The following is a 12,520-nucleotide window of genomic DNA, read 5'->3' as shown; positions in this document are numbered from 1 at the left end:
TACAATTAAGCATACTTAAGTGTCATTTGTCGCGTGACATTAGTATTTATAGCGAAGTATTTGGTGAGGACTGACGTGCTCACGCACAGTAAGTACTGGTACTAGAGCTAACTTATTTTATCCTTTTAAAAAAGGTATATATTGTGTTGAATCGATGTGACTGTATTTTATAGCGAAGTTTTTAGTGAGGGCTGACGTGCTCACAGTAAGTACTGGTACTCGAGCTAACTTATTTTATCCTTTTTAAAAAGGTATATATTGTGTTGAATCGATGTGACTGTATTTTATAGCGAAGTGTTTAATGAGGGCTGACGTGCTCACAGTAAGTACTGGTACTCGAGCTAACTTATCCTTTAACTTTATCCTTTTAAAAAAGGGTATATTATATTATATTGTTTTGAATCGATGTGACTGTATTTTATAGCGAAGTTTTTAGTGAGGGCTGACGTGTTCAAAGTAAGTATTGGTAGGCTACTCAACATTATGCAGGGCAGAACGAGATACCTGATTTTATATTTAACAAAAAATTCATTGTGTTGAATCGATGTGACTGAATTTTTATAGCGAAGATTTTAGTGAAGGCTGACGTGCTCACAGTAAGTACTGATACTCAATCACATTATGTAGGGCAGGACGAGCTACCTGATTTTATCTTTTTAAAAAAAATGCATTGTGTTGAATCGATGTGACTGAATTTTTATAGCGAAGTTTTTAGTGAAGGCTGACGAGCTCACAGTAAGTACTGATACTCAATCACATTATGTAGGGCAGGATGAGCTAACTGATTTTATCTTTTAAAAATGCATTGTGTTGAATTGACGTATGACTGTGTTTTATAGCGACAAGTGAGGGCTGACGTGCTTACAGTAAGTACTGATACTGGAGCTAACTTATTTTATCCTAAGGTACATAATAATTATTGTGTTGAATCGATGTGACTGTATTTGACAGCGAATGTTTTATTGAGGGCTGACGTATTCACAACACAGGAAACATGATCTGAAATTGTTTGTTTTACATTTAAATTATTTTCCCTCTTGGAAGTCTATATCATTGTGTTACTTACTTACAGTAAGTTTGTGTTTCATTTATTTAGGCCCTCCTAAAGTCTCGGCATCACCGGATAGTCCCCATTCTATTTTGGCCAAGTTGAACTGATTGTTGTTGAGTGAGAACATACAAATACAATTTAGATTTTGAGTCCAATTTACTGACTTCTCAAAAACCATACACCCTGTTAATTTCATTCATTTCTATTATATTATGTATTCGTCCTGCCTACTTTTTAAATTCTTTCATGTTGGAAAAAAAATGGTTACTCAGAACAAAATATTTTGCAGGTTGTTGACAAACAAAGTACGTTTTAGCTGCTTGCTTCATTCTTGACGTTCACCAATCTCTGACAATGGATTTATGTATTAATGGTAAGTCATTAGCAAGTATAATTTAATTTTCTCGATTATGAGAATTTAATGACAAAGAATAACACGAGACAAGCTTGGGAGTTGGGTAGAATGGTCGGCTACGAAGGGCCTTCTTCACACACTCGGCATTTATCATACGAATTTCATATTAATAATAAATTAATGTGATCCACAAAGTTAAGAACTTAGCAAGATCGGGAAAACATGAATAGGAATTGGAGAGTAGACCGGGTCTATTAAAACGGGTCTATTATCGTAAAAGGCAATTTGCTGGTTGATGTCCAATTAGGCGTACATCATTAGCAAAAATTGACTGAATGATAAAAGATTAATACAATATACGATAATTTGATAGAAAACACTTAAATTAGTAATAAGGCAGAGTTTCAAATGTTTTGACAATGTTCCTAGATACATCAACGATGGTTTTTAAAATTCAACAAAGCAAAACGAATATAATATTAGACTAGATCGCAGAGGTTTATGCACAATTGTATTAATTACTGTAGGCTATATCTCTATACAAACACACTAATATTATTATAAAACGTATACCCTTTTGTTAATATTTATTACTTACTGAGTCAAACTGTTTATTTTGATAGTCCTTCTATTTGTTCATGGTCAGTTAATAATAATAATTATTATTATTATTATAATTTGCACATCGATAAGAGATAAACAACTTATTTTTCAATTTAGCAACTAATCAGAGTGGGCGTCGTTAAAAATGTACGATTTGCACTTAATTATGTTATGTTTAAATAGGAGGAACATTACTGTGTAAACACAAACGCAAAAACATGCAAAAAAACTAGGCCTAGAATACAACAAATTCGGATGAGCCAACGAATTATGTGTAGCTTCTCTATTTTATATCGAAAGAAACATTTAAACAAATTAAACATTAGACCTATGGCCTCCTACCGCTAGATGATTTAGACCTATATTTCTGTGGTTATGTTAAAGGTTAGATAATTATTTCGTAAGTGCTTTCTTGTGTGTTAAACATTTGAACGAAATGACCGAAAGGTCTTCAAAGTACGAACCAGCCTACACCACTCGTTTTAGAATCAATTTATATAACTAGATGGTACGCTAGCGAAGCGAGCGTACCATCTAGGTCGTGCACATAGATGGTTCTCGAATACACAGTAATTTCAGCGTAAAAAAAATGCTTTTTTTTAATGTACGTACTGCAGGACTATAATAGTTATTGTGGTTTACAGAAAAAATAAATAGACACGATGATGTCGCGCCCACAGATGGTTCTCGAATACACAGTAATTTCAGCGAAAAAAAAAATGCTTTTTTTTAATGTACGTACTGCAGGACTATAATAGTTATTGTGGTTTACAGAAACGAATAAATAGACACGATGATTTATGTATTAAACTAAAATTAGCACACTGGGAATTACTTCCAAAAGAGAAACTTGTCACAAAATGAGTCCAAATTTGTTATTTTGACTCATTTAAACAAACCCAATTTGTGTTTTGTGTGTAACATTAGGGTTGAGGGATGGGGAAGAGGATATGGGTACAAAGAAGAACAATTTTTAAATATATTCTTTATCTACTCAGTAACGAAATATGTTTTTCATGTTTGATAGGCCTAAAAATAATATACCACTTGATACAGTAACACATTTGCGATTTAATGCTTTGTTAAAACTGTCACTGTCATAGTCGATTGAAATAGCATAGTACATGTAACGATATACGTACCACTACAACGTTTATATTCTTTGTAATTATTAATTAATACAAACGTTGAGAAGCAACTGTCAGTAGTACAGTTTATTTGTATATTGCTTCGCTCGCGTACCATCTAGGTCGTGCCCACAGATGGTTCTCGAATACACAGTAATTTCAGCGTAAAAAAATGCTTTTTTTAATGTACGTACTGCAGGACTATAATAGTTATTGTGGTTTACAGAAACGAATAAATAGACACGATGATTTATGTATTAAACTAAAATTAGCACACTGAGAATTACTTCCGAAAGAGAAACTTGTCACAAAATGAGTCCAAATATGTTATTTTGACTCAATTAAACAAACCCAATTTGTGTTTTGTGTGTAACATTAGGGTTGAGGGATGGGGAAGAGGATATAGGTACAAAGAAGAACAATTTTTTTTAATATATTCTTTATCTACTCAGTAACGAAATATGTTTTTCATGTTTGATAGGCCTAGAAATAATATACCACTTGATACAGTAACACATTTGCGATTTAATACTTGGTTAAAACTGTCACTGTCATAGTCGATTGAAATAGCATAGTACATGTAACGATATACGTACCACTACAACGTTTATATTCTTTGTAATTATTAATTAATACAAACGTTGAGAAGCAACTGTCAGTAGTACAGTTTATTTGTATATTGCTTCGCTAGCGTACCATCTAGGTCGTGCCCACAGATGGTTCTCGAATACACAGTAATTTCAGCGTAAAAAAATGCTTTTTTTTTTAATGTACCGTACTGCAGGACTATAATAGTTATTGTCGTTTACAGAAACGAATAAATAGACACGATGATTTATGTATTAAACTAAAATTAGCACACTGGGAATTACTTCCGAAAGAGAAACTTGTAACAAAATGAGTCCAAATTTGTTATTTAGACTCATTTAAACAAACCCAATTTGTGTTTTGTGTGTAACATTGGGGTTGAGGGATGGGGAAGAGGATATGGGTACAAAGAAGAATAATCGGAAATCAATACATTTGTATAAACGTATATTAAATCTATCAAAATAGAATGTTTTTAAGAAAATAGGTCTGTCTTCAACATTATGATGCTGTACTCGAGCTGTTCAACCGGTTTTCAGCCATTAAAAACAACTATCGTAGGAGGAGATAGAAAAATGCGAAGCATCCTCGTATTATTGTATGCGGGTATTTTTCAAGATAGACATGCATTGGATAGTGTATACCACGATCGGAAAACACCCCTATTTGGGGCAAATCGTTTAACCTAAATTCGTTTTAATTATTTAACTCAATTTAATTAGTAAACAGGGTTACATCAGGTGGTTAAAATCAGTACCGAAAGTACGAACCAACTTGATATACCATCGAGTAAACATTCTAGAAGTAACGCGCGAATTACCGAATTTTGCCCTTACGTAAATTTATATATAGATTATGCTCATCAGAAATAAAATTCAAGGTTAACTAAAAAAGTTATTGGTGATGTCATTTTACAAACCTATTGCTAAATATCTATATATATTTTTTTTGTAGGGTCGATGGAAAATTCTACGTCACATCAATCATGGATGTGTCATGTGACGATAAGAGTGGTGCAAGGTCTTCTTGGAAGTTTTGCTTTTATTGGAAATATTTTTACGTTGATAGTTGCAATGTTTACAAAAGAAATACGGCGAAAACAAAGCAACTATTTGATATTGAATTTAGCCATGACAGACGCGGCTATTGGTGCAGTTTGTGCCATTTTAGGAATTTACGGCATTAAGAAAAGTGTAGGCCTACATTTTATTATTGAGTCGGTTCTGGTGTGTTCATCATCAATTGTTATCATACTAATCGCCAGTGAAAGATGCTTTGCAATCATTTCACCATTTAAACATCGTCGTTACGTCACGAAAAAGGCATTGGTTACCGTAATATTTCTATATTGGTGCGTAATACTGAGCATAATATTGACCGTTTATTTACAAACTAAGCTAGTAGATGCGTATATGACTTTAAATTTGATATCCGTTTCTATTTTATTGTGTGTTTCACTATTAAATGCTCTTATGTATCTTGCAATCATTTTAGCCGTGAGACAAAATACAATACGGATTAGAAACACGGGTAATGTGTTTCAGCGCAGTGAGAGAAAAAGGAACATAAAAATGATCATAACTTTTACATTGATTGCTGGTATCTTGATCGCCTGCTGTATTCCATATGCTGTTTCTTTTATTATTTTCTATTGCTTAGATTATCACAAAATACCATTGAGTCAAAGTGAGATTATTAAAGTTATTTTTATAATTAAATTATTGACTCCGTTGAATTCGGGGATAAACACGTTCGTTTACTGGTGGAGAATCACAGAGTTTAGAACAGCTTACATACGAGCTATCAGAAGAATATTTTGTTGCGCCAACAAAATGACAAGGGTGACATTTAACCGTGTTTTAACAATTAGAAGTACCCTGCAGTTGGATCATACCGGCTTGCAATAAGTGTTATAGCATACTACATGTTAATCCTGTTGGATTATAGAATCTCTATATGACATCAAAAACTACGAAGTTGCATGGACAACATTAAGAAATAAAAGTGCACATTAACCAATACCAGAAAGTGCATTATTGATTTCGTAGAACACTGGTAACGTGGATGGTGTTTGTATCAGCGAAATACGTAGACACAAATTGTTAAGAACAAGGCCATAATACATGGCTGCAGTCGCGTGCTCAAGTTAGTGTTGACCGACCAACCGACCGACCAACCAACCAACCAACCAACCGGCATAGTGAGCTGTAGAGTTGCGTTGCACGCGACTAAAAACTAAAACGTTATTCACTGAAAACAATTGTTTATTAACAACACATTGCAGCTTGAAAAATGTTTCAGAACTTTTTCAGAATTCACTGGGGTGACGTATATAACTCCCCATATATCTTTTTGTTAGTTACATCAAAGAATATATGTTCTTTGCTTTTGGTTATATGTAATTTCCAAACAACATCTATGACTTTTCTTAGTATGCTCGTATAGCATGCAGCCATTATAGAGCTACATTCATTATGTCAAAGACGGTACATAATAATATGTCCTAAAAGCTGCAGGGGACGATGTATGATAAAGATGTACCGTATTTTCCCCAAAATCAGACTTTGTAGGCCATTTTGCAGTTCTAATAATGTTATTGTTAATCACTTCCGTAGAAAAAAAATACAAATATTTTCACTTATAAAAAGACAAAATAAACGGTTAAATTTAATCAATATCCATTGTCTGACTTTTTGAATTAAAAGCGGCAGTTCAGAAATCAGCAGTCGCGCGCGTGTGATTGGTCAATATTACGTGTCCGTGGTTTTTCTCGCACTGCATCTTTGGCAACCAAGGTTCTATGGAATATCAATCAACCACAACCTACTACTTTCATCAGCCCACCAACTCAACTCACCGAAAATAAACATATTTATATGATAATTATATCCGCTGTTTCCGATCATATTGATGAAATAAACATACAATTAAGCATACTTAAGTGTCATTTGTCGCGTGACATTAGTATTTATAGCGAAGTCTTTAGTGGGGACTGACGTGCTCACAGTAAGTAGCCTACTCGAGCTAACTGATTTTATCTTTTAAAAATGCATTGTGTTGAATCGATGTGAGTGTATTTTTATAGCGAAGTTTTTAGTAAGGACTGACGTGCTCACAGTAAGTACTGGTACTCGAGCTAACTTATTTTATCCTTTAAAAAAAAGATAGCCTATATATTGTGCTGAATCGATGTGACTGTATTTTATAACGGTTTTTAGTGAGGACTGACGTGCTTCGTTCTTGACGTTCACCAATCTATGACAATGGATTTATGCATTAATGGTAAGTGAATAAAGAATAACACGGATAAGGTTGGGAGTGGTGTGGAATGTCTGGTCGGCTAGGAAGGGGCTTCATCATACACTGGGCATTTTACCATGTATTTCATATTATTAATATTAATGGGATCCAGAAAGTTAAGAACTTAGCAGGCAAAATACAGAGTAGAATCAGGAAACATGTATAAGAATTGGAGAGTATGGTCTATTAAAAAGGGCCTATTAGGATGTAAAGGCAACTGGCTGGTTGTTGTCCAATTTCACCCTTAGGCCTAGCAAAAATCAAGACTAATACAATATACGATAATTCGATAGCCAACATTTAAATTAGTAATAAAAAGAAGAGTTTCAAATGTGTTGAAAACGTTGCTATATATAATATATCAACGATGGTTTTAAAATTCAACAAATCAAAAAGAATAATATAATATTGAGATCGCAGAGGTTTATACAATTGTATTATTACTGTATGTCTCTATAAAAACACATTAATATTATTACAAAATGTCCTTTTGTTAACATGTATTACTTTACTGTTTATTTTGTAGTCCATCTATTTGGTCATGGTCAATTATTAATAATTATTATTATAATTTGCAAATTATTTTTTTAATTTTTGCAACTCATCAGTGGGGAAAATGCATAACATAATTAGGCCTAGTACAACCAATTATCCGAATTATAACGAAGAAATCTTTAAACAAATTAAACGTTAGACCTACTACCATTTGTTCGATGATTTAGGCATATTATATTTCTGTGGTTATGTTAAATGTACGATAATTGTTTCGTAAGTGATTTCGTCATGTGTGTTAAACAGTTTACGAAATCACCGAATGTTCAATTTCAAAGTACGAACTCCAGCCTACACCACTTGTTTTAAGATCAAGTTATCTAATTAATTAATTAATGCTTATTAGAAATAAAATTTAAGTATTGGTGATCTAAAGTATTGATCAACCAACATGAATGTCAAGTTTTTTTCGCTTTAAAATGTAATTACCGTAGGCCTATGTTTATATTAAACATTCTAAATCCTAGTTTTTTACTTCTTGGATTATTGATTTTATAATCTATTTTTTTATAATTTGTGTATGGAACTGTGCATTTTGTTTTTCCGTGTTCTGGACCCCAATGGAATTAAGTATTTTACTTTATTGGATATCCTTTTAATTCGAGTCTTACTGTTATACTGATTTTATAATTGTTTTATATGTTTATATTTGATGTGTCTGTGTGACTCTGGTTAATAAAGCAAATCAATCAATATATTTTTTGTAGACTCGATGGCTGATGACGATCAGACCTCATATCAGGATGGATTGGATCCTATGACGGTAATAAGAGTGGTGCAAGTTCTTCTTGGAAGTTTTGCTTTTATTGCAAACATTTTTACGTTTTTAGTTGCAATGTTTACAAAAGAAATACGGCGAAAACAAAGCAACTATTTGATATTGAATTTAGCCATGACAGACGCGGCTATTGGTGTAGTTTGTGCCATTTTAGGAATTTACGGCATTAAGAAAAGTGTATTCTTACATTTTATTATTGAGTCGGTTCTGGTGTGTTCATCGTCAATTGTTATCATACTAATCGCCAGTGAAAGATGCTTTGCAATCATTTCACCATTTAAACATCGTCGTTACGTCACGAAAAAGGCATTGGTTACCGTAATATTTCTATATTGGTGCGTAATACTGAGCATAATATTGACCGTTTATTTACAAACTAAGCTAGTAGATGCGTATATGACTTTAAATTTGATATCCGTTTCTATTTTATTGTGTGTTTCACTATTAAATGCTCTTATGTATCTTGCAATCATTTTAGCCGTGAGACAAAATACAATACGGATTAGAAACACGGGTAATGTGTTTCAGCGCAGTGAGAGAAAAAGGAACATAAAAATGATCATAACTTTTACATTGATTGCTGGTATCTTGATCGCCTGCTGTATTCCATATGCTGTTTCTTTTATTATTTACTATTTTTTAGTATATAAAAACATAAAATTGAGTCATGAAAGTGAGATTAATAAAGCTATTTTTATAACTAAATTATTGATTCTGTTAAATTCGGGGATAAATACGTTCGTTTACTGGTGGAGAATCACAGAGTTTAGAACAGCTTACATACTAGCTATCAGAAGAATATTTTGTTGCGCCAACAGAATGACAAGGGTGACATTTAACCGTGTTTTAACAATTAGAAGTACCCTGCAGTTGGATCATGCCGGCTTGCAATAAGTGTTATAGCATACTATATGTTTAATCCTGTTGGATTATAGAATCTATACGACATCAAAAACTACGAAGTTGCATGGACAACATTAAGAAATAAAAGTGCACATTAACCGATACCAGAAAGTGCATTATTGATTTCGTAGAACACTGGTAATGTGGATGGTGTTTGTATCAGCAAATACGTAGACACAAATTGTTAAGAAAAACTAAAATGTTATTCACTGAGAACATTTGTTTATTAACAATACATTACAGCTTGAAAAATGTTTCAGAACTTTTTCAAAAATTTACTGGGATGACGTATATAACTCCCATATAACTTGTTGTTGTTACATCCACGGATTATATATTCATTGGTTAGATGTGCCTTCCGACCAACATCTATTACTTTTCTTACTATGCGTGTATAGCAGCTATTATATAGTCCAACTAATTATTATTAAAGATGTGTATTGTACCCAAATGCATGAATAAAATCAGACTTTGAATATGCCATTGTGCAGTTAATTACTTTAAAAAACAGAGAAAATTGTTTTATTTCCACTTATATAATACACGGTTACATTTAACCAAAACCCCTTGGCTGGTAGCCAGACAATTTGAATATTTTCTTGCTTGAAATTACGTTTTTTTTTCAGATAATGAAAGACTATGTTGCCTTAGGAACCAAAAACAATGTTTATTTCAAATTCTAATTACAATATCTTCTATAAAAGGGTTAATGTAATTAATTTATTTTATAATTTATTCTACATATTTATTTTACAAACGACGCATAATCTTAAAGAGTAAGTCCGGGAATGATTTGATAATTCAAATATAAAAATATTTTTTTGTATAAAGCATTGTTTAAATTAATAAACATATAAGACCAGTCAAAGAGTTGAAGTCAATTATTTAGAAATATAATTTATTAAAAAACAATAAATAATTTATCATTGAGGTATTGCAACAAGTCGGACATCAAGCATACAAAATTTTGACCGGCACGTCGGACACGGTGATTTTCCCGCCATCCACTGCTGCGGGCTGTCTTGATTCTGTCGACTAGCGAACCACTTGCTCATACAAGTGAGGCACCACATCGGACGACAGTTGCATGAGACACAGTCCCCTACGTTATCCTCATCGCAACGTTTGGTTAACTTGATATTGGCTTGAACTTGCATACAGCCTATACAACTAACAGGCGCCTGAAATAAATTAATAAATGTATAGTGTCATGGTGTATAAATTAACACACAAAAACACAAAAATCACATCTAATCTGATCTAACCACCCCCACCCCCCACCCCCCACTTTCTTCTTTTTGTTTAAAGGGTGAGGGTAGCTTATAATCATTACAGTATACAGTAATTATATCTTCCAATAATTTAAAATAATTCTGACCTCTGACCCAGCTGTTAAACGATACACTCCATTTGAAATCACTTGTTCTCGGAAGGCTTCTGAGAATCGCTCTGTTAATGTTTCTTGTATAATTACATTACGAACATTTATAATCGGTGTTCTTAATTTTGCCTTGAAATCACTGTATTCTGTTGCATTTATTCTAAATAAAAAAAAGAAAGATAAAATCATCAACAAGAACATTATCAAGTTATGTTAAGAGACAATTTACTTGTTATGTTATTATCAATTGCAACTGTTCAAACATAAGCAAATTTAGAGAGAGAGTGTGAATATCTGATCATGCAAGGAAGAGGGGAATGTAGTGGATCTTTTCCTGTTGGTTGTTGGCTGCTGTGGGGGCCTAGATGGCCTTATTCTAATTTCTGGGATTTTATATACATTTACCTGTTGCTGTCTAAACTAAAATAATGAAAAAAAATACCAAACTAGAAAGATGATTGGTACACAAAATCTGTACATAGATTAGGTGTTGTACAATAATAGGTTTTATTTTTTAGAAAAAGATAATGCCTAATAATTTGAGTGGGTTCATACACAATATACAAACAACTATACCTTATAACAAATGGAGATATATTTTGATTTACACTGAGCACTTTAAGCGAAATAAATTGTACTCCTACTGGACTTTCATCGGTGTAGTTAAAATTTTGCGATTCTAATGTATTTAAATGTACATCTTCTTGCTGTGCTATATCCAATGTATACGCAGACGTCTGCAAAACCCATGAATCGGTCACGATTACACGCCTTCCCGGTGGTCCTGTTTGAAATTTATCAATTCGTCTGAATTCTACATCGATCTGTGCTGCAATGGACTGCCATGAATCGCCATGATGGCCAACTCTTACTGCAATTGGATGGTTTTTCCAGTCATTTCTTGACCAATAAAAATAGAGTAAACTGGCCACAATTGGTAGAAGAACTGAAATTACAGTAGCTATCTGCCAGGTAAGAGGTAACTTCCAAGGTTGTAATATTATGTCATAATTTGATAAACAAAAGCAATAACCAAGAAAATACCCTAAAAAATAAAAGACATTAGAGTCTATTAAAATCACAAAGAATATTTTATTTTAACATACCAGTAGCTTACGTCTGATGCGAGTAAAGTACTCTTGGGACGTGCGGCTAGCGAATTGCCTTGATCTGAAAGGGGGATTTCCCATTACATCATCCAATCATATTCGCACAGGTTCTACATTTTTTTCTCGTATTAATAATTATTGCCATCGCAAATATGTGTGCAAGTAGGAAAGAACAAATGATTGAATTATGTTTATAAATATATAGTCAATAGATATATTAATAGTTACCTAGAGGTAAAATCGAGTGAAATAAGATTGTAGCAGTAGATCTCTTGATGTGGTACCGTACAAAATCAAGATTTTCACTGCCCAGCCATTCCGATAAAATATTCTGAATTGTCAAGCCTGCTGAGCGGAATTCGTTGGGAGGGACAACTAAACATAAACATATTAACATATATGCAATAGTATAGATAACCTCCTCAGATGCCATTTATTTCCCTGGATGTATAAATAAATAATTTAAAAGTATTTAAAGACCTAGTACTAATAATAGTAGGTAGTAGAATTTACCAGAACCCAACACAACAGACGAGTGTACGTACGTGTGTTGACTTCCTTTACTTCCGCCGTGGTCACTGAGCGTGCGCAATAAACCGTTACATTATTTTCACATTTTTAACGAAAATGTTTATACCAAATGCTTATTATTCAATTGCATTATTATTAATATATAATATTCTTAATTATAAAATAATAAATTTAAGTACTGAGCTCGTTAAATAACCTAAAATAGTTTGCAAATATTTGGCCACGTGGATTAACTGTTCATT

At 32.9% G+C, this 12,520-nt stretch overlaps 2 protein-coding genes across 3 annotated transcripts; one reads left to right on the top strand and one right to left on the bottom strand.

Annotated features, from left to right (window-relative positions):
• The first annotated feature begins 101 nt into the window (after positions 1-101).
• On the top strand, positions 102-6,000 carry LOC144837715 (uncharacterized). Its single transcript, XM_078692940.1, has 3 exons — positions 102-322; positions 1,341-1,424; positions 4,679-6,000. Exons 2-3 carry the CDS (start codon positions 1,406-1,408, stop codon positions 5,629-5,631), a joined length of 972 nt encoding a protein of 323 aa, XP_078549066.1. The 5' UTR covers positions 102-322; positions 1,341-1,405; the 3' UTR covers positions 5,632-6,000.
• Positions 5,994-12,299, bottom strand: LOC144837714 (E3 ubiquitin-protein ligase TM129-like). Of its 2 annotated transcripts, XR_013611543.1 has the most exons (5): positions 11,976-12,299; positions 11,215-11,683; positions 10,636-10,798; positions 9,555-10,438; positions 5,994-6,060 (listed from the first exon to the last, which is right to left on the bottom strand). XR_013611543.1 is itself a non-coding variant. In XM_078692939.1 (4 exons), exons 1-4 carry the CDS (start codon positions 12,178-12,180, stop codon positions 10,181-10,183), a joined length of 1,095 nt encoding a protein of 364 aa, XP_078549065.1. In that variant the 5' UTR covers positions 12,181-12,299; the 3' UTR covers positions 9,465-10,180. The 2 variants fall into 2 exon arrangements, 1 of the variants encoding a protein (XP_078549065.1); XM_078692939.1 differs by lacking the exon at positions 5,994-6,060 and having other exon boundaries at positions 9,465-10,438.
• Positions 12,300-12,520: the final 221 nt, after the last annotated feature.

The sequence above is a fragment of the Antedon bifida genome, chromosome 3 (assembly GCF_963402885.1).
Source record: "Antedon bifida chromosome 3, ecAntBifi1.1, whole genome shotgun sequence".
Lineage (NCBI taxonomy): Eukaryota > Metazoa > Echinodermata > Crinoidea > Comatulida > Antedonidae > Antedon > Antedon bifida.
The sequence above is the reverse complement of the archived record's forward strand: the minus strand, read 5'-3'. Positions and strand labels throughout refer to the sequence as shown.

Bases quoted from the DNA above. Each gene is read 5' to 3' on its own strand.
- LOC144837714 (XM_078692939.1), bottom strand. From the start codon at position 12,180: ATGGCATCTGAGGAGGTTATCTATACTATTGCATATATGTTAATATGT. The intron at 11,684-11,975 runs GTAACTATTAAT...TTTATTTTTTAG, and splicing joins TCACTCGATTTTACCTCTAG to GGTATTTTCTTGGTTATTGC. The intron at 10,439-10,635 runs GTCAGAATTATT...AATTTATTTCAG, and splicing joins GTTTAACAGCTGGGTCAGAG to GCGCCTGTTAGTTGTATAGG.